We start from the raw sequence: 19418 nt of genomic DNA, 5'->3' as shown, positions 1-19418 counted from the left end.
CAAGGAAAAATCCTCCGATAATATTATCAAAAAATTCAAATACCCGATACTATTTACCATGACTAGGGTTTATGGTGAGTAAGCCATTCTTAAATCACGATTTGGAAGTCATGGATAGCGACACCACCACGTTCTTCTCGCGAATAATGCCTTATACTTAAGAGATGCTATTCTTCTTGTGTTCTCATTTCTTTTCCCTTTTTCTTGTTTCTTTTGTTGTTATGAAAGTAGGTGTCTAGAAAAAGGGATCTAAGTGCCCAAGCATAGGCTGCAAATGGCAGACTCCTGATATTTTTTCATAAAGTGATTGGACCACATATCTGGCATCCAATCTCAGTGTCCAAAGATCCTCCTGAAAAGCAATAGCTAGAGAGAAAAGCTCTATGTATAGCTTCATTCAAACTTGGCCTTATGCTGCTCTTGACTAATAATTGCAATTAGGGTTCACATTCCACTGCGCATCTACTTTCCTCTCGGGAGAGAAGTAGCTCAGCTAATGTGAGTCTCAAGCAACATGGAACCCTAGAAAACGACACGCCCTTTCTTCATTCAAGCAGCTCTTCAGTAAGCAAAGTTACCAAAAGGCTAGCACTTTAAAATGGAACATCGCTCACTAGGATCGCTTTTTCTATGGTCGAATTCGACTCTTCGAGTCGTTATGTTGAAGTTGTATCATCTGCAAGCGTAGTTTCCTCATCATACCAAAATCTACGTTCAGCAGCTTTATCACAAGACAACTCTAAATCTTTTTCTTTTCTTCAGCCGATTTCTTCAGTGTTTAATGAGATCTTTTGAGCAAAACCGAATTTGATCTCAGGAGTGCACTCTGCTCTTCGCTAGGTTAGCCAACTCGACACAGTGATATAATGCGTTGTCGCTTGGCTCTGTTAAAGAGGTATCAATCCGAGACAATGATTCTTTCTATCGGTATAACCACTAGACATCAAAATTCATTCATTGTCAAATGCCCCAGAAAATTCTGTTGTCTTCCCACTTGATAATAAAGTATCGACTGCAACATAGGCAGCTTCTAAAAAAGATTCAGGGATCGATCGACTGCGAAAAATTTTAAGGTTTAGAACTTGATTACCTACATTTCGCTCAAAACCTTAGGAATTCTTACGAGAAATCAGGTTTGTCCAACATAGGTACTTGCAATTCTTGCGAAGTTTCAGATGCAGTTCAATAGCTTTTGCCGCATGTCAGGTTCATGCTTTAAAAGCTCAAAGCTGAATCGAATTTTCTCACTAAACGACTGTAATTTCCGATTCACAAATCAAATCATCTACCAACAGCTTATGTAATTCAAGCCATTGAGTCACGAGTGAATCGCGAGCTAATTAATCAGTTGATGTGTCCAGTCAGAAGAGCATTTGCCCAGAAGAGGCAAAGTTCAGGACATCTTTATTTAACTTGGCAAAGTTAATCATGGAAAGATTTGAAGAACTAAGTCTCACAGAGCCTGTCAAGGGGAAAGGACAAACTTTGGACTCCTGATTGTACTAGTAAGATATTCTCTGTTAGCCTTCTTTTGTATGTCCATTTCTCCAACAATACAGAAGACTAGGAGAAACTTTCAGATCTTGGGTCATACATAGATGATATAATGATGGATATACACTAGTCTTGTCAGGTAGGTTAGGCAGTTAGACTCAAGGATTTTAGTATAATTCGAGTACATCAAGTACTACTCGATATGTCACCGTATTTATCCCGCAAAAGAAGTTTCGAATGATCTCTTACTCATGCTAAATTCACATAGCGAGACACAAATAAAAGCACAACCTTGAATTATAAAGCACAAACACGTTTGTTCCTCCGATCAATTATTATTGATAGTTAACTAATGCCAGAGATCCACAATGTTCATCACGGTTGTCTTGTCATTTTCATAATGGGCAGTCTATTATTTGTAGTTATTTGTTAAATGATTATGACTCAACTGCAAGGATGGATGGTGTGTGCAACGACAATGACTTTTGATCCGGACTAACTTGTTATTTTCTCATAAATGCCTCTTTTTGGCCCTTACCAAAACTGTATAAGCTGTCACTTCTTAACTTTTTGGTCCTAAAACCTCAAAATCCGTGAGCCAAACGAGACTAGCTGTGGAGAGAGAAGATACCAGTGAGACAGAGGGCACTTCAAGCCACCAAAATGCCTTGCAAAGAAGAGAGTCCGCCCTGAGTATATCTTCTGTTAATTTATTGCTAGGCTTTACAGACAGGTATTACTAGCTACTGAAATATTCTTCTTTATTCATAATAATATACACAACTTTCGAAATTGAGAATATCCATGATACTACATCATCATGCTATATGATTTATGTCATGAAAGTTATAAGAAATTACTGTAGATGGGAGGCAAGCAATATTGAGTTTTCCCAATTTTTATGAAGCAGAAATAACGCATGTTCCTGTTAATGTATTTTCCCATAAACTCGCAAACTCATAACCCACAGCAAGTAAGCCTCAATTACATTGTGGACAAGGTCTTGCATAAACAGAAAATAAAAACAATAGGAAAGGAGAGAAAGAAAAATCTCCCTTGCTTTAAGGGTTTTATGAACCCTCGACGGACTAATTCATCGTCTTAAAAATGTCATGTTAAAATTCATTTTATCGTACTTCCTATACAAAATGTCATTCTTTGCGAACATTTCAAAAGTTTTCTATGAACGGCTGACAAAATCAAAATGTTGTAAGCCTAGTTCCCAGCAAACCAAAATATGGGGGAAGATATATGCAGGTGCTTGTAGGTGAGACCGTACAGCTTTAAAATGGGAAAAAGAGAAAAAGGTAGGGTTAGCGGGGGAGGGGGAAGAAAAAGGTAGGAGAGAATAAAAACCATCGGGGCACCTCGGGATCAACAATGTGGGATAACATAGCAGATTTTTTTTTTTTTTTTTGGTCTAAGATAACATAGCATACTTTTTTTCTTTTTTTTGAACAGAGATAACATAGCAGATTACAAGTTGGCATATGCTGCTTTTATCAGAATTCAGAAAGCACCCAAAAAATGTTTTTCTTCCTCTCTTTTTGTTTTTGAAAGAAAAGAGAAGCTATATATCATTTAACAGAAATACATAAAAGAGAGTTTTTGTCAAGGAGTGCTTCTAAGTAATTATTAAAAGAATCCCTTCATATAACATTTTACATTTTCAATGCACCAGTAATACAAGATAAACAATGCATTGACAATGATAAATTTTCCCTAGGAGTTCGATCTCCAATTTTATGTACTGGATGGAGCCATGGCTCAACAGCCTTAAGGATGAGACATTTTTCATGTGTGTTCTTACATACGAGCATAATGCATCCCAATCTTTAATTATGTGAATTTTATTTGAGAAAAAAAATAATTTAAAGGATTTACATGCATTGACTCACGTCGCACTTCAATTATCTATAAAAAAAAATTAGGTAGGAAGGGCTGCTCTCCATCTCTCCCACTGCATTGCGCTGCCCACCTATTTCTGACAATTAGAATCTGAAACGTCAAGCTCAATGTCTGATCAAAGCATGCAATTTCAATTCTGATGTCCCCCGGCCCCCTCTCTCTGCTCCTCTCTCTCTCTCTCTCTCTCTCTCTCTCTCTCTCTCTGATTTCTCCCCCTTCTCTCACGCACTTGCTTGCTCTTTGGAATCTTTTTATGCCTTGATCCCTAGTGTTCCTACAAGAGGACACAGCACCCTTTTGATTGGGACCCATCCACAGAATTGCTCAGACTGATTGCAAATTTCTGGTACAGGGCCCAACTACCCTCTCTCTCACCACATGGGTTTGGGTTTCTAGCACAGACGCAAGGTGATAAGTTCTTTCCTCCCTCTTCCGTGAGTCATCGGATGGGAACATGTGACTCCCATGAGGCATCATGTTCTGTGAACGACAGCACGTTCGTCACCCAGTGGTCGGAACCCGCGCCGCGTGTCGCTCCCATAATGCTCCTAAACCCTCCTCATGGACGGGCATAGTAGAAATTTTGAGATATTGAAACACGTCGACTGGACCGTGCAAAAAGTGGGCTTACCCCGTCAGTCTATCTACTGTTTTCTCCATGTAGGGTCAGATTTTACATTGTTCCAGGCCTTGGGCGGGCAAAATTTGTTTTTAAGTATTTGTTAACGAAACCAACAAGCGTGACTAGCCGTCCTATGAATAAGATGGAGAACCGGAGTCGTGAACCCAGTAAATCAACCTTCTAACCAGTAACCAGTTATGCAAATCTCACAGCGTGAAATTTCATTATGGTTGAACTGAACTCACTTTCTTGTATCCTTCTGCAATCACGAGAAGCAAGAACCGTGAGGCCCAGATAAGAGCGATGGATGACGACTGTGGATCATATCTTGATTCTTGAGTACTTCACATTAACTTCCCAGGCATAAATAATAATAAAAAAGCACTCCTTCACGTGACGATCTTCCTAAAACATGGCAAAATCGTCTCAGCTTCCCATTCCTCCCCATTTTTGTCTTCCAGGGTAAAGAAACGAAGGAGAAGAAGAAGAGCTCGCACGATTTGCCTCAAAAGTTTGTGATACTAGACTAATCTTCAAGAGCCAGAGACAGTCTGATTAATAACGTCTATGGCTGCTCGTGAAAATGTGATATTTGCTTTGATCAAGCATCGATAACCCCATAGACCACATTAACAATATATAAAAGGCCAATTTTGTGGCTCTGAAATGCACCCATGTGGCATGTTCAATCAAAGTCCTATGACCACAAACTAAGTAGAAAATAGATTCAAATGGCCGGGTAAACTCTCTCTTTGAAAAGGAGAAAAATAACGAAATTCGATGAAGGTAACCCAAAGATATGTCTTACACTTAAAAGCAAATGGCATCTTTTCCGACTGAACTAAAAGAAATCCTCTTCTTATCGGATCCAAAATTAAATTTCAGATCTGAGGCGTCACTGGGAATTGAGGCATTGCTTGTTGAAGGGAAAGAAAAGATAAGGGCAGGTGAAGACCTCCTCAGACCGAACTTGTAAGAGGGAATGGCGGAATCCTCTTTTGGTTGATCCAGACTATCGACAAAAGAGGGAGGCATGATGGACGGTGTTGGTGGCTCAGGAAACATCCCAGGCGAAGCAGAAATGGGAAATGTAAACCCAGCGCTATTATCAGAAGAAACCGCAGCCCTTACTTGAGGCTTATCAATGGAAATATGCGGAAGAGCTGCTTTAGATCCTGAAGCCGGTTTCTTTGGTATCATATGTCCACGAGAGTATGAAAACCTTGGAAGTTCCTTGGAGACATCCTGCATATGACCCAATCAGAAAGACATCTATATGAGAATCTTTCAGCATATATCTGTAAATACAAGCCAGTGTTCATATACTTGGGTGGAATCAACTTCCACATCAAAAAATGACTGAAAAAGGACAGCTAGTCTCCTAATATCAGTATAGTTTTAAAGAAAGAGCTAATCAGTTAAGACATTCACCAAATATCATACCGTAGGCACCTGTCAGCTCTAAATCAGAGCGAGCATCTAATATTAAACAACTCATGTCTTAACTGCCGCTAAAGGTCTAAATTGCTGATAAAAATGGGAGGAAACCCATTCGCAGTTAATTTAATTTTCTCTGTGGTAGAAAACCATTGCAAAGTTGAGGCGGTACCTTATCTGTCCTCTTGGAGACAAACTTGTCAGCCACACCAGAGTCTAGTGAAGCAGTGTCATTAACTCCAGGAACCGGGATAGCATTGCAAATATCTTCATCAAAACTGGACAAGTGTCCTTTTGCAGCATTAGCAGTTTTGTTAACATTCTCTTCCGCTGGAACTCTAAAAAATGGAGTTCCTGTACCTCCATTTGAAAGAGCGGCATTCATCTGGTTAGTCTCGTCTGCTTTGCCATATTTAACAGAAGCAGACAGATATGATAAATTACCGCTACTCGACATTGAATAAGCAACATCAGAAGACTCAGATTTTTTCCTCAAAGTGGCTTGCTTCAACTCTGCAGCCTTATCCTTGGGAGTTGGAATGCTTCTATCAAGATGCTCCAGTATCTTTCTAGCCATCTGAATAGAATGTGTGGGAACAGTTGAGACACCAACCTCAAAATTTAGTGACTTGTTTTCCACTGATTGAGGTTTTGAACTGCTACTTGTTCCTCCAGCCCCCATATTCTTGTTGAAGGCAGGAAAAGAAGGCATGCGGAAGTCAGTTGTTTCCCTCTGGGAAGAACCAACTAAAGAAGGAAAACTACTAAATTTTTGGGCACTTCCAGTGATGAACTTTTGCCTTGAACTACGAATGGGTCCTATGGATCCATGGTCACCTTGCAATTCATCATTTCTGAATCTAACCTGCGTGCATTCCAACAAATCTAATACAATCAATTTCAGTTCACCAGAATCATAGGTTTCACTCTTATAAGCATGGAAAAACACAATTTTAGTAACCACAAGAGTCAGCTTATGATGTATGTTTTGCATCTTAATGCTAATTATTTGATTACATTTAAATTATGACTAAAAACAAACAAATCCAAAAACAAAGATTCATATTCATCACTACTGCCGTAGGAGACATTCAACTTGATTCCATATTCACAAAGAATTTTCATTGCCATGATAACTGATCCAATTGCTTCCAAAAAAGCACGCACTCGCACCATGCTCGGCCAGAAAAAGTACTCACCCAGACCCAGCTTTGATTTGGATTAATGACATATTAGAGTGCAAAAGAGACGGCAAAACAGTACATAGACATTCATTTTCTACTTCACCATTACTCCTATCTGTCCTTTAACTTCAACACCATCTTGATAAAAGATAAGACGTCATTAACCAGAACAATTAGCTCAGTTGCAGCTGCCTCTGGTGACTTTACTTCTCCCATTTGTCATTGGAGAACAATTAGGAGTATTCTATTTGCTTCACAAGCAGATGAGCATGTCCACATTGACAGGCACATATGTTACAGATCAAATCGATATTAAAAATTCATAGAACATGTTTTGCATACCATAGACTTGGACATAGAATGTACAGGTCTTGAATATGGGGTTCTGCGGAAATTTGGAGTCGCGTGTCTGCCTCTTTGAGTCTGTGGGGTCAAATACTGATCTTGTACTACTGAACCAGGCCAGCATAGAGATGACTTGGGTAGAGGCGATGGACTATAAGGTTTCTGTAAACAGCCATCCACACGAAGCAATGCTTTCGGATCTTCTGGCAGGTTACTTTTAAGAATAGAGCCAACTTCTGATGCTCGACTTCCCATGTATGCTCTAGCAATGTCGACAGGTGAAGCACCGATTTCATCACGTAACTGCAGAGTTTTCAGAGCACCATAAGTATCGTCAGAACAAACATTACCAGTTTTCTAAATTTGGTTCAAGCCAACAGAAGATAACAATACCCAGACTGAAGTGGAACTCTTAACACCTGAAGAAAACTTCATCCGGTCTAGATGGCCTCCCCATATATATATACACACACATATAGAGAGAGAGAGAGGCATCACCAACAAATAAATAAACAGAGTTTCACTGCTAACACCATATTAAAATTCACGAGCTAGCACCAACGGCTTCCACTTCAATTGAAGAAAATCACTCCATGCATAAAAAGCAGTACTATTTGAGTAGTTTTTTTGAAAAGGATACAGATATTTAGCTATTTATAAACATACGTGAAAACAGCAGAAAAATTTCAGTAACTTATAAACTTGAGAGATGGCATCACAACACATTTAATAGGATACCTATGTTAGAATACCAAAGAGACAATCTGATGCTCTTCATTAGACAAGATGGCACTATAAAATGCCTTAACATTACAGACATCAAGAAGCAATCCACACTATATTTGGGAAATGTCCCGACACACAGGGAGAATAATAAACATGTTAGACCAGTTAAATAATTAATCATGCCATGATCTAATAGTTTAAACTATTAGATCGGTTGGTTGTGATCCTACAAAATTTCTCAGGGTGCCATAGCATGAGATCCTGAATTCAAATCCTTCCACATCCCTCATTTGCCTCCCCATATATATTTCCACGCTTTAGTCTTACATCAAAGTCACACCTAAGTGTGATGGGCACTGTTAAACCATTTAGGGGCTGTTTGGATTAAATTTTTAATTTTTCTATTTGCTTAATCTAAATCTTGCAACTCATGCACGACTTTTATGAAATCTGATTCTCCTTAAACTTTCACAACGCTCAAGTGTTGCAATGTAAATTTACATGTAACTTTTACATAATTTTTTGAACTTTGAATAATATTTTTAAAATTTTGGTAGGAAAGAAAACAGAGTCTTTTCATTTTTGTTTAAATACAACCAAGCATGCCCTTAAATATTAAACCACACCTTCATCTAATAATTAACCATTTAGAATAGTTGGCTTCGGTCCCATAAAATTTTACAAAACAGCTAGCAGAAACTAAAAAGAAGCAAAAGGTCATCAACCCCAACAAAGACTCACTAATGCTATGTACCAAGGCACATTCGAATACCTTCTAATATTTATTTCCAATAAAAGCATGGTGGAGGTGCAGGAAGAGCATTACTATACTATTCACTTCATCAAACACACTTCAAAAGCACATAACAGAAATTCCATTATGCTTCATAAACAATTTGAGGCAAAGTTGGGGCAAAGAATGCTAGAAAATCACATGTATCCATAGTCATCTCAATAAGCTATTTAGATCCCAAGGAAAAATAAGATTTATCCTTCAGCTTTTCCAATATTAAGCTACCTTCAACATTCTCTGTAAAAAAGATTTCAAACTGCTGAAAACTCACGAATACAACATAATTAGATGTAGGCCACAAACCTCATAATAAGACATCTTGATAGTTGCCAAACCATCAAGTGACCAAGCATCAGTTACCAACTATTGATGCCAACGGAACTTATCTGTCATGATGGCCAAAATATGAATTACAGCAATCCAGTAACTTTCTCTCTAACTCAAGGGATCTCTAGGTCATTCTATTCTGAGAATCCTTGGCTCACATCTAAAACAACAATGGCATTCTTTACAAGTTGCTTCGAATTCATTGGCCTTATGCCTGTGTACTCTAGCACAAACATTCGAGAAAACATGTTCTGACAGAGAAATGTATAGAAGAATCTACTCTACTTACATTTGAATGATGAAGGGGCGTTGAAACTTCCCATAGAGCTCTGTTCAAAACTCCCTGCACTCCCCCATTTGTTTTGCTTGGAATGTGAGGCACAATTGCACGGACCTCAACTTCACCCACAGCATTCATTTCAGAGTTGTTCTCCCTTTCCTTCATCTTTGGTGGATCAACAGACTTTGATTTTAATAACTCAGTCAGACGACTAATTTCATCGCTGCATGATGATAAAAACCATCAAGGCATGGAACAAAAAAGACATCCCCTGAATAGTATTATGTACAAATCTTGTTGGTTAACTTTCAGAGTCCCTATCAATTATACATTGTCAACCAGAATTACTGTGCAAGATTAATAAGCCATTAAAGAGTAAAGGACAAAGTAATTTCTAAAAAGCAGGTTGAAATTTTTCCAACAAAACCAAATTTTCCTTCCACCATTTTCCACCTGCCCACTTTAAGTTGTTGCAGGCGCATATTTGAAACAGACAATTTACCAGAAGAAAGAAGGAAACTCTCTGCAAAAGGTATACAATTCAGAACAAACTACAGAAACAAGGTTTGGCCTGGTGGTACTTCCCCCTCACCAACACCTAAGAGGTCATCATTCTGATCTTTACCCTTCCCCTCCCTCACTAAAGAACCTAAAGGTAAGACAACAAAACTTCTCAAAAGATAAAATTGCACAATAAATTATCGCGAATGACTTTTCAGAAAAGAGATACATGTGCATGAACTCAAAAAGACGAAGCACTTCACAGGTTAACGTGCACCAGGACAATTTAGTACATAGTACATTTAACCTTTAGACAAAAGATTGATTTACCTGGAGAACATTTTTCCTCTAATCAGCTGCTCAATTTCAGGAAAGGTACCATCTTTTGGAGGGTCAGTTACTTTGTTTTCTGTTGTTTTGAATTCTTTGTACCCATCAAACACAATTCTTTTTGGTAGATCAGACGCAACAGCATTTTCTACTTTGGCTGATCTTGATAAACCCAGCTGCATATTATAAGAACATCATCAACATTATATTAAAAAGAAAGACAAATGAAGCCAATGGTAGAAAACTATGAGATTAAAATAAAACAACGTCTGTCATTAGAAAGACGTATACCTTTCATTTGATGGAGATAAGCACATGTTGGAAGCTACTTTTGGGACAAGATAGTTAATCCAAACACCTGACCTCAAAAGCCGTGTGCATATAGAGCCACACGAGCAAGGGTGTCACGTGTAGGAAACGATGATTTCCTTGAAAACATGACAGGAAAGCATGCATCTTTACCCAGAAATATATGATAATGGTGCGCCACATATGTTATTTGACAGAATCACTTGAATTTTGGCAAAAGAAAACATGAACAAAAATGACACGGCGATGAAGAACATAGGGACAAAGTTGCAGTGCTTGGAAAATAATACTTTTACGTGGCACCATCAGCCACTCTTTTTGTTCAGTAACTTCACAATTATAAAACTATTTCAGAATGAACCCAGTCAACCAGAACAACAAAGACCTCATGCAATATCCTAGAAAATGCAAGATCCAGAAATCATGAAAGAATTTGCAAGATTATTAACCAGAATACAATCTGGAGTGCCTCAACATGAACAAGAGCTATTCAGTAACTTACATCTGAATTGCCTTCATGGTTACTCCCTCTAACATCTTGATCAATCTCTCTCTTCAACTTATCTATAACAGAACATCACACCGATTGAAAATATGAACATGGCATAGCATACAGAAATAGCTATCTAAGCAAGTCTGAATATTGAAGTTACAAAGGTCACATTCCAAGATATAACCAGAGGACGCACTAAAATAAAGGGAGGATGATATACAGTCCACATGCAAATCACAAGCAGGAGCGCACACTATAACTGCCCGGAAGAGAATAACATACTATGTCGAGAAACAGCTATACATAAAAGAAACAAGAACTGAATATATGCAAAGTGAACATAAGAAATTATCTTGAGCAGGAAATGCACTCCACAGCTGCCCAGAAGGGAGTACATACATCGGACAAGCAGAGAATCAGTTATCTCAAGCTAGGGGCAGCTTAGAAACTTATTTTGAGTTGCCTAAATTAAAATATATATATTCTCAAAAATCACAGAGGAAAAATCTGCATGAATCAAAATGTCAGCATTTATATGCTTTAAAAGAATTGGGGAGTTTGATATTAAACAAAAATCAAATTTTGAATGTTTAAAGTAAAAGTATACCTTGAACGCATAGTTCACCTTTAAACTTCCTCAACAAAGAAAATCAAGCTAGCAATACAAAGCAAATTCCCTTGCAATAGAAGAAAATCAATGCAAGATGGTGGCTGACAAGATCAGCCATACAAAAACAAGCATTCTTGACAGTAGGAGTGCACAAAAACCAAATGAAATTTTTCTTGTTGTATAATTGATCCCTAATACTTTTATTCGGTCATACACCATCCTTTTTGTTTAACTGTAATCCTTGAAGACTTCTCATAGTCATAAACAACTTCTGTACGTTAGAAGCACGTCCCCCGAAACAGAAACCACTCCATAGACAGATTCTAATAATGAAGAGAACATATCTATTTTTCATTATCAGATATTGCTGACATGGAAAAGAGCATTAAAAAGACACGCATATAATGGAGTCTAGATTTGCATAGTGAGTTGTATGACCAAACTTTGGTTCTTACAGTTCCCACTCTATTTTCTTTAGTCCTTGAATACTGAAATAAGTAATTTATGTATTAGATTAGGATCGCAATCCGAAATCTCATCTAGTTAATTGGAATATTGTAGCACCAACAGTTGTCAATGGGGGGTTGGGGGTAAAGCACTGATTCTTGTAAATAAAGCTTTCCTTCAAAAATGGCTGTGGAGATTTAATGTGGAGAAAACCAGTCATTGGAGGAGGGAACAGATTGCGAATTTGGTTTGGAAGATACAGAGAGGATAACTAAATCTAGTCAACAAGCACATAAAAATCAGGCTTTGGAAGCGCATTAGGCAAGGCTGGGATTTTTTCAAAAGCAGAGTTTCTATATGCAGTGGGAGATGGTAAAGATACTAAATTTGAGACGCTACTTTCAAAGATTTATACATTTACTTGTATGCATAACAACAGTAAGCAATACATTTTAGCAAATTTCATCGCTTTTTTTCTCTCTAATCATCTCAACACTTAATTTCTCTTCTTCAATCACTGAAAAAAGAGCATAAACAAAGAGAAAGAAATTACTTCAAATCACCAAGGAATGGACAACGTGCTTCCATTACGTACCAAAATAGACAGTACCGGAAACCTCTCTTGAATAGAGCAGAAGCAAACAAAAAACCCTAATCACGGGAATTAATCAAAAAGCGGGAAAACTTCATGCCGACTGACCAAAGCACACGAGAACAACTACAGGCAGCGAAGATTGGAAAAGCGCAAACCGAGGAGAGATTAACAGACCGTCGCCGTCGTCGTCGCTGCTGTCGTCGTCGTCGCTGCCGTCGTCGTCGCTGCCGTCGTCGTCGTCGTCGTCGTCGTCGTCGTCGTCGTCGTCATGGAGAGGAGGGAGCGAAGCAGGGGCAGGCGACCTCGAGAAAAGCGAGGGCAATATGCGGGTGGCGCCGCCGGAGATCAGGCGGTACGCCGGATCCACCAGCTTCGACAACCAGCCGCCACCGCCCCCGCCGCCGACGGCAACGGCCTGAGGTTTGCTCGAATTGGGGCGGGCGTAGGGCGTGGCCCGCGGGTTGCGGTTCGGAGGCCTCCTCATCTTTCCTCCGGCGCCCCTGCCGGGCTCCGCCTGATGCGACGTCGCCGTCGCCGCCGCCACCGCCGCCGCCGCCGCCTCCCCGTCGTTCTCCATCGGCGGCGAACTTCTCGAGTGTAGAGAGAGAGAGAGAGAGAGAGAGAGCGGGGTTACTTTGGGTCGTCTGCGGCTAAATTATTTCGGCTTTTCCAAAATTATATGTTTTCGATCCGCCCCGAATTTTTAGCTTATCAGTTTGGATTATTACGTCATCAGTTTTTAAAATAAAATTAAGAGCCGCCGCGTATGATTTTAACAATATCTCAATCATTTATAGTAATAAATTTTTAACCACCAGGAATTGCCAATTTGATTTGATTCCTTCAAAATGATTTTGTGCTTAGTCAAAGTTGAATTCGCAATTTCTATTTTGACTAGTCTTGCTTGAGAAAAATGTGGAATCTATAATCTTGGTGTTAGCTTAAAGTGAAGGATATAAATCCCATTGATTTAGGAAATTATTGCCAAATTAAGGAAACCAAATTCAACAATATATTAACATTAAAGGAATCGACATAATTGAGCATATTTAAAACATCTTCAAACTCATTAATCAAAATAAAATAAAATAAAATTATTGATCAATTTTCCTATGTGCATCAATGTATAATCGAAATGTGAAAGTAATACATGGTTTCAAGTTTCATTGGCAAGAAAGTTTTTCAAATTTATTCAATAAAACAAAATCAACCCTGTCCATATTCTTGTGGAAAATTGAAGCAATTTGGTATGTCAGATAGTGATGCCTGAAAAGTTGAATTTCATTGTCTCTAAAAAGCTATCATCTTTCCAAGGCAAGTACTAATCAAAGAGGGAGTACGCAAGATCCGCTAAGATCCACATTCATTGTTCAGAGATAGTAGTAAAGACTTAGCATTCTTATCTACAAAGAAATTTGTCACGGCCGTGAGTCGGGACGTCACAACCGTATTGTGGCCAATTGTGCTAGCCCGTCTCAAGAATGACCACAACGAGGATGCATAGTGGAAGCTGATGAAAAAGGCCACAAGAAGCATATCACATGGTCTCACTATCGAGGACTCCCAAAAGACAACCTGTTTATGGCTATGATTTGCAAACAACTACCCACGAGTGACCACTAGTCATGGCTATGACCGAGGCAACTACAATTCGCGAATGAATTTAGATTTAGGGATTTCAAAAAGAGGGAGAAGTGGAAAAGGATGCAAGAAAAGAGAGAAGAGAGTAAATGGAGCATATGCACTGCGCAAGGTGAAAGAACAATGAAAAAGACATTTGATGTCTCCTTCGCCCTTTTCAATAAGTCGGAAAGCAATCTCAATCATGTACTATGTAGGGCCCGTCCAACCAACACCGTATGGTCTCAATTGGCATTGCCCATCAAATGAAACTTTGTACAAAAAGTATCTCACTTGACATTGCATCTCAAAACGAAATGAATAGACTCGGGTCTGCACACACACGGCACAATCGACGAATGAATTAACAAAATTCCCATGTCGCACTCGAGGAGCAGCCAATGGTCTCGTAGGGGTCTGTTTTCAGACCAGGCATGGCGGAATCTAATTCCCAGTACAGGCTGAAGTAGCCGTTTCTGCGCATGGCTGAATCTGATGCTGTTATTATTCTTTTTTGTTTTTTTCGCTTTTCTGGCTATTGCAATTTGTAGTGTTTACCCAACAAGAAAGCTCCAGATCTTCTTTTTTTTTTTTTTTTCAATTAACCCTTTTGCCTATTCACCAAAAAGATTCCAAGTACAAACGATAGCGTTACAACAATCATCACCAACTACCCTAGAAGGAAAAAAGATAATCTAGCAAATGATGCCTTGGTGGACTTTTGAAACCAGAACCGACTTACCGAAAGATGTTCATGATCTGATCAGTTTGATTTGATGCAAAATGAAGACTCCCGTGAAATAAAGCAGAGGCTTGTCTGCCCCTCTTGATGCTTTTCTGTAGTGGGGGCTTTGGAAATGCCTAATCCCTAGGGGTTCATCATAAGCACACTTTCTTGCTGTGCCTGTCATCAAATGTCAAACCCACTGCTGTACCCATCACGTCTCCCTCCTGTCTGCGTTGCCTCATCGGCTAGAATTTTCCAACTCACAGGGCCAAACTTTTTCCTATTCCTCAGGCTTCAGCGACCATTTTACATGGCTACTCTTGAACAGGAGCGTTATTAGCAAACCAGCTATGCTTGTGCGGCAAACCGAGGGAAGCAATAAGCTGTGTGCATGATCTTGTTGTTTCTTGTCGGTGCAGTAACAATAAGAACGCCCACCTTAAAATGAATCTTGATCTAAGTCGACGTTGCGGGTCGAATAAGAATTTCGATCAAGCATGTGTTCATCCTTGATCCTAGGAGTGCATTTGATTCTACGCTGATTGGGATATGGAAGTCAAGGTTTGGACCCAAAATCCTAGTGAAGGAATAAAGCTACACTCAATTATAAAGGAAAGCTACCGGTAGAATTGGGGGATTAAGGATTAGTTTAATTACTCCGAATGAGTGAGTTGGCACTTCGACAAGGAAAAATTTATTTGAATGTTCACTCACTATATCGGAGTAAACGATCAAAGAGAATGACAGTTTAATTGAGCAGTAGACCTGATAAGATAGGAATTTTTAGTAAAAGGGCTGCCACTAACATGGTAATATAGTGAATTGCCTAATCCCTAGGGGCTCATCATAACCACATTTCTTGTCATGCCTGTCATCAAGTGTGTAACCCATTGCTGTACCAATCAAAACTCCCTCCTATCTGTGTTGCCTCTTTTGCTAGAATTTTCCAACTACAGGACCAAACTCTTTCCCGTTCCTCAGGCTGTAATAACCATTTACATGGCTAGTCTTCAACAGGAGTCTTATCAGTAAACCAAGCATGCTTGTGCAGCAAACCAAACGAAGCAACAGGCTGTGTGCATGAACTTGTTATTTCTTGTTGGTGCAATAACAATGCCACCTTCCCGCATCCGATTATGATTAGATGCTGAAACACCACATCGTGCAGATTGATTCCCGGGCGCATATTTTTCGATATTTACCGCGGGAATTCCTATATGTTGGGCGACTAGACATGCCTTTTATTTGTGTAGGTCCCATCCTTTAACATGGAAGATGAAATTTGAGTAGCAAATGGGAAGAAAGAAAGGTCATGATTGAATTACAGGTGTCAAAGCAACGTTGGTGGACATGGAGCTTTCTTTTGCCAAGGGAGATTCCCACGTCCATTATAAACAAAACAAAATAGCGACCTAATAGACAAAATCAATCACAATACAAACGTGTCAAGGTCTATGCTCTTTAAAGTGACTTGAATGTTTTGAATGATGTCTTGAAAGTAAATTGGCCTGTTTCAATGAAGCTTTCTTTTGCCAAGGGAGATTCCCATATCCATTATAAACAAAACAAAATAGCGATGTAAATTACAAAATCAATCACAATACAAATATGTCAAGGTCTATGCTCTCTGAAGTGACTTGAATGTTTTAAATGATGTCTTGAAAGCAGATTGGCCTGTTTCAATGAAATGATTTGGATGATATTGTCATATTTGAGAGGTACAGAATCAAAGTTGCTCAAGCAAATCTATGGAGGCTAATCTAATCAACTGAGGCAACCTCTAATGCACGCCTAAGCTCCCCATTTGACGAGAACCTGCTTTTCGGATCTGTTCTCTTTGAATAATCTCTTCAAGATGGTGACCTATTTGTGTCTTTCCCTGAGCAAGCTCAGGGGCCACGCCTAAGCCCTTTTCTGTTACCTTGTGCAGTAGGAGAAAGTGACTGCAACCCTTTCGACAAAGAAAAAACATAGATCAAAAGCCGATCATGCCAAATGCAAAAATGAGCGAGGAATCGTGTAAAGATAACTCTCGTATAAATTGGGATTTAGTGAGAAGGTATCTGAGCACATGGAGCAGATGTTCTTTTCCATGTTATTGCCAAACTCCTATCCGAAAAAGTAGAGTATCTGCACAACCTCACGAGGCATCCTAGTAACGTGACATTCGCCTATTCAAAGAGTTGTTAAAGCAATCTTCTCTAGGAATATTGAGCCGTGAATGTGAAAAAGACTTTTACTTTCACGGTCAGTATATGTAATAAAGCTGATGATATTGTGGGTTTTCGACGACTCATAAACATGTGATTGGTGATGTCAGTGATGAACTCAAAAAGAAAGAAAGGAGGTATAAGTTTAAATTCTTGCAGAGGTCAATTATTTTGACAATCATATTCCTACGTCTAGCAGGACAACTAGGACTCAGAGAGTACTTCTAATACCGCCCATCCATTGGTGACCCCACAACGGGCACACACAATTCTTGTACATGCACCAGCTTGCACTTATTCCAAATCCTAACCCATCAATCAAATCCTTGGCCCAAAAAACACATAGACACGAGCTGTCAAATAGGGGCCTCACCGGCTCTTACTCTAATTCCCTCCCTCTGATTGTGGCTTACAATTGCAAGTATCACCATCCCAACATCTTGTCAAGACAGGGCTTTTGCTTTTCCCTCTAATGCCCCTCCAATCAAAGATCACTTTAAAAGTATGCCAAGGCTCCCTTACTTGTGTGTGCTCAAATTCCACTTCAAATTTCTAGAACTGTTGAGGGAGAGTCCAAGTTAAAAAAAAGACATGGAGAGCTTGAAGGGTCCTGGAGATGATCTTCAGCCACTAGACACCTGCAAGCTTGCTTATATCATCCATTTCTTGTTAGGTGCCGGGAATTTGCTTCCTTGGAATGCATTTATCACTGCCGTGGACTACTTCGGTCATCTCTATCCTGCCGAGCATATCGAGAGGGTCTTCTCAGTCGGGTACATGAGCTCGTCGGTGCTGGTTTTGGTCGTGGTGGTGAGCTTGGGCGGATGGAGCAGGAAGTTGAGCCTCAGGACGAGGATGAATGTGGGGTTTTCGTTGTTTATTCTATCTCTGATGGTGGCTCCAATCATAGATTGGACTTCAGGTGGTGGCAGTGCCACGAAAAGAGGAGGAAAAGTGGCGTATGCTGTCACAGTTTCATCAGTGGTCATGTGCGGATTAGCCGATGGGTTGATAGGAGGAAGCTTGATTGGATCCGCCGGGAAATTGCCAAAACAGTACATGCAGGCTGTGTTCGCCGGAACAGCTTCCTCAGGTCAGTTTTTGTGACTTCCTAATGTTGCTTCTTAATCATTAGCAGAGCCATTGTTTTTCCCGAGATCCAGGGACATTTCTATTAGCATTCAAAGGTTCTATGACTCAGTCACTAGGATTAGCATTGCCCCTAACATGATTCATAGATACAAATCATCAACGAAAAATTGAGAAATCATCGAAAGCAATTTTTGAACATGCAAGCGGATGTCGACTTCACCTAACCATATGCATCTGTTGGTGTCGACAGGAGTTCTGGTTTCAATCCTGAGGATAATCACAAAAGCCTCTCTTCCACAGAATCCGCAAGGTCTCCGGACCAGCGCTCACTTCTATTTCATAGTGAGCACCTTCATTCTGCTCCTGTGCCTTGTGTGCTCCAACCTGCTGCACAAGTTGCCAGTCGCTCGCCAGCATTACACGTTTCATCAGGACAATCTCCAATACTCAAGGCTGAAGCTCTGGGTCGTAGCCGAGAAAATCTGGCTCCCTGCTTTCGGCATAGTCACGATATATCTAGTGACACTGTCCATTTTTCCTGGATTCATCGCAGAGGACTTGAAATCCGAGGTTCTCCACAATTGGTATCCTGTTTTGCTGATCACGATATACAATGTTGCTGATTTAGCAGGGAAGTCCCTGACTGCGATCTACGTCATGAAGAGCCTGAAGAAGGCGACATGGGGTTGCATCTCCAGGCTTCTATTCTATCCCCTCTTCTATGTTTTCCTCCACGGCCCCGACTGGTTGAAAACCGAAGGTCCGATGGCCACATTGACATTCATGCTCGGGTTAACAAATGGTTACCTCACGAGCGTCCTAATGATTCTGACGCCGAAGACGGTGCCAGCTTCGGAGGCAGAGTTTGCCGCGATCATGATGGTCGTGTTTCTGGGAATTGGGTTGGTCGGTGGTTCAATCGTTGGCTGGTTTTGGATCATTTAGGCTTTAGTCGAGAGAACTAGTCAAGCTGAATGCTCTTTGCACCAAGAATTGATTAGAGTCCTAGAATGTTTTTTTTTTTTTGGTAAAATGAGTCCTAGAATGTTATGGTCAACGGATGTTGAAAGATGCAGGAATAAACTCTTATTCATCCTCTCTATTGGCAAAATGCAGGTGACATCAAATATCAGCAGCACAACTCAGATTTAGATGGCATGATGCCGGACATCTAAAGAATGTACAAAGTGAACTAGTATTACTAGGTTGAACCATATGGTTTGCAAGCTAAATAGCAACTTAAGGGACGAAAATTTGAATTGGCTACGGATCACATCGACAGAAAAATCAGCAAAACAATACCGAGAGTTAGACCACGAGCACTATATCGAACTCCATCTCCTAAGCAGCTTTTAGAGCTTATGATTC

General features: G+C 39.9%; 2 protein-coding genes across 2 annotated transcripts; one reads left to right on the top strand and one right to left on the bottom strand.

Annotated features, from left to right (window-relative positions):
• Positions 1-4579: 4579 nt before the first annotated feature.
• On the bottom strand, positions 4580-13038 carry LOC104436917 (nuclear pore complex protein NUP1). Its single transcript, XM_010049772.3, has 7 exons — positions 12576-13038; positions 10759-10820; positions 9948-10123; positions 9126-9339; positions 6988-7293; positions 5634-6326; positions 4580-5269 (listed from the first exon to the last, which is right to left on the bottom strand). The coding sequence occupies exons 1-7, from the start codon at positions 12976-12978 to the stop codon at positions 4835-4837; spliced, it is 2289 nt and encodes a 762-aa protein (XP_010048074.2). The 5' UTR covers positions 12979-13038; the 3' UTR covers positions 4580-4834.
• Positions 13039-17365: 4327 nt separating this feature from the next.
• Positions 17366-19150, top strand: LOC104436792 (equilibrative nucleotide transporter 8). The gene is made up of 2 exons (XM_010049652.3): positions 17366-18051; positions 18301-19150. Exons 1-2 carry the CDS (start codon positions 17550-17552, stop codon positions 18993-18995), a joined length of 1197 nt encoding a protein of 398 aa, XP_010047954.2. The 5' UTR covers positions 17366-17549; the 3' UTR covers positions 18996-19150.
• The last annotated feature ends 268 nt before the right edge of the window (positions 19151-19418 follow it).

The sequence above is a fragment of the Eucalyptus grandis genome, chromosome 3, assembly GCF_016545825.1.
Source record: "Eucalyptus grandis isolate ANBG69807.140 chromosome 3, ASM1654582v1, whole genome shotgun sequence".
Taxonomy (NCBI): Eukaryota; Viridiplantae; Streptophyta; class Magnoliopsida; order Myrtales; family Myrtaceae; genus Eucalyptus; species Eucalyptus grandis.
Note: the sequence above shows the minus strand (reverse complement) of the source record. Positions and strands in the feature narration are given on the sequence as shown.

Bases quoted from the DNA above. Each gene is read 5' to 3' on its own strand.
- LOC104436792 (XM_010049652.3), top strand. From the start codon at position 17,550: ATGGAGAGCTTGAAGGGTCCTGGAGATGATCTTCAGCCACTAGACACC. The intron at 18,052-18,300 runs GTCAGTTTTTGT...TGGTGTCGACAG, and splicing joins CGCCGGAACAGCTTCCTCAG to GAGTTCTGGTTTCAATCCTG.
- LOC104436917 (XM_010049772.3), bottom strand. From the start codon at position 12,978: ATGGAGAACGACGGGGAGGCGGCGGCGGCGGCGGTGGCGGCGGCGACG. The intron at 10,124-10,758 runs GTAAGTTACTGA...TATAATATGCAG, and splicing joins ACCATGAAGGCAATTCAGAT to CTGGGTTTATCAAGATCAGC. The intron at 9,340-9,947 runs GTAAATCAATCT...ATCATCATGCAG, and splicing joins AGAGGAAAAATGTTCTCCAG to CGATGAAATTAGTCGTCTGA.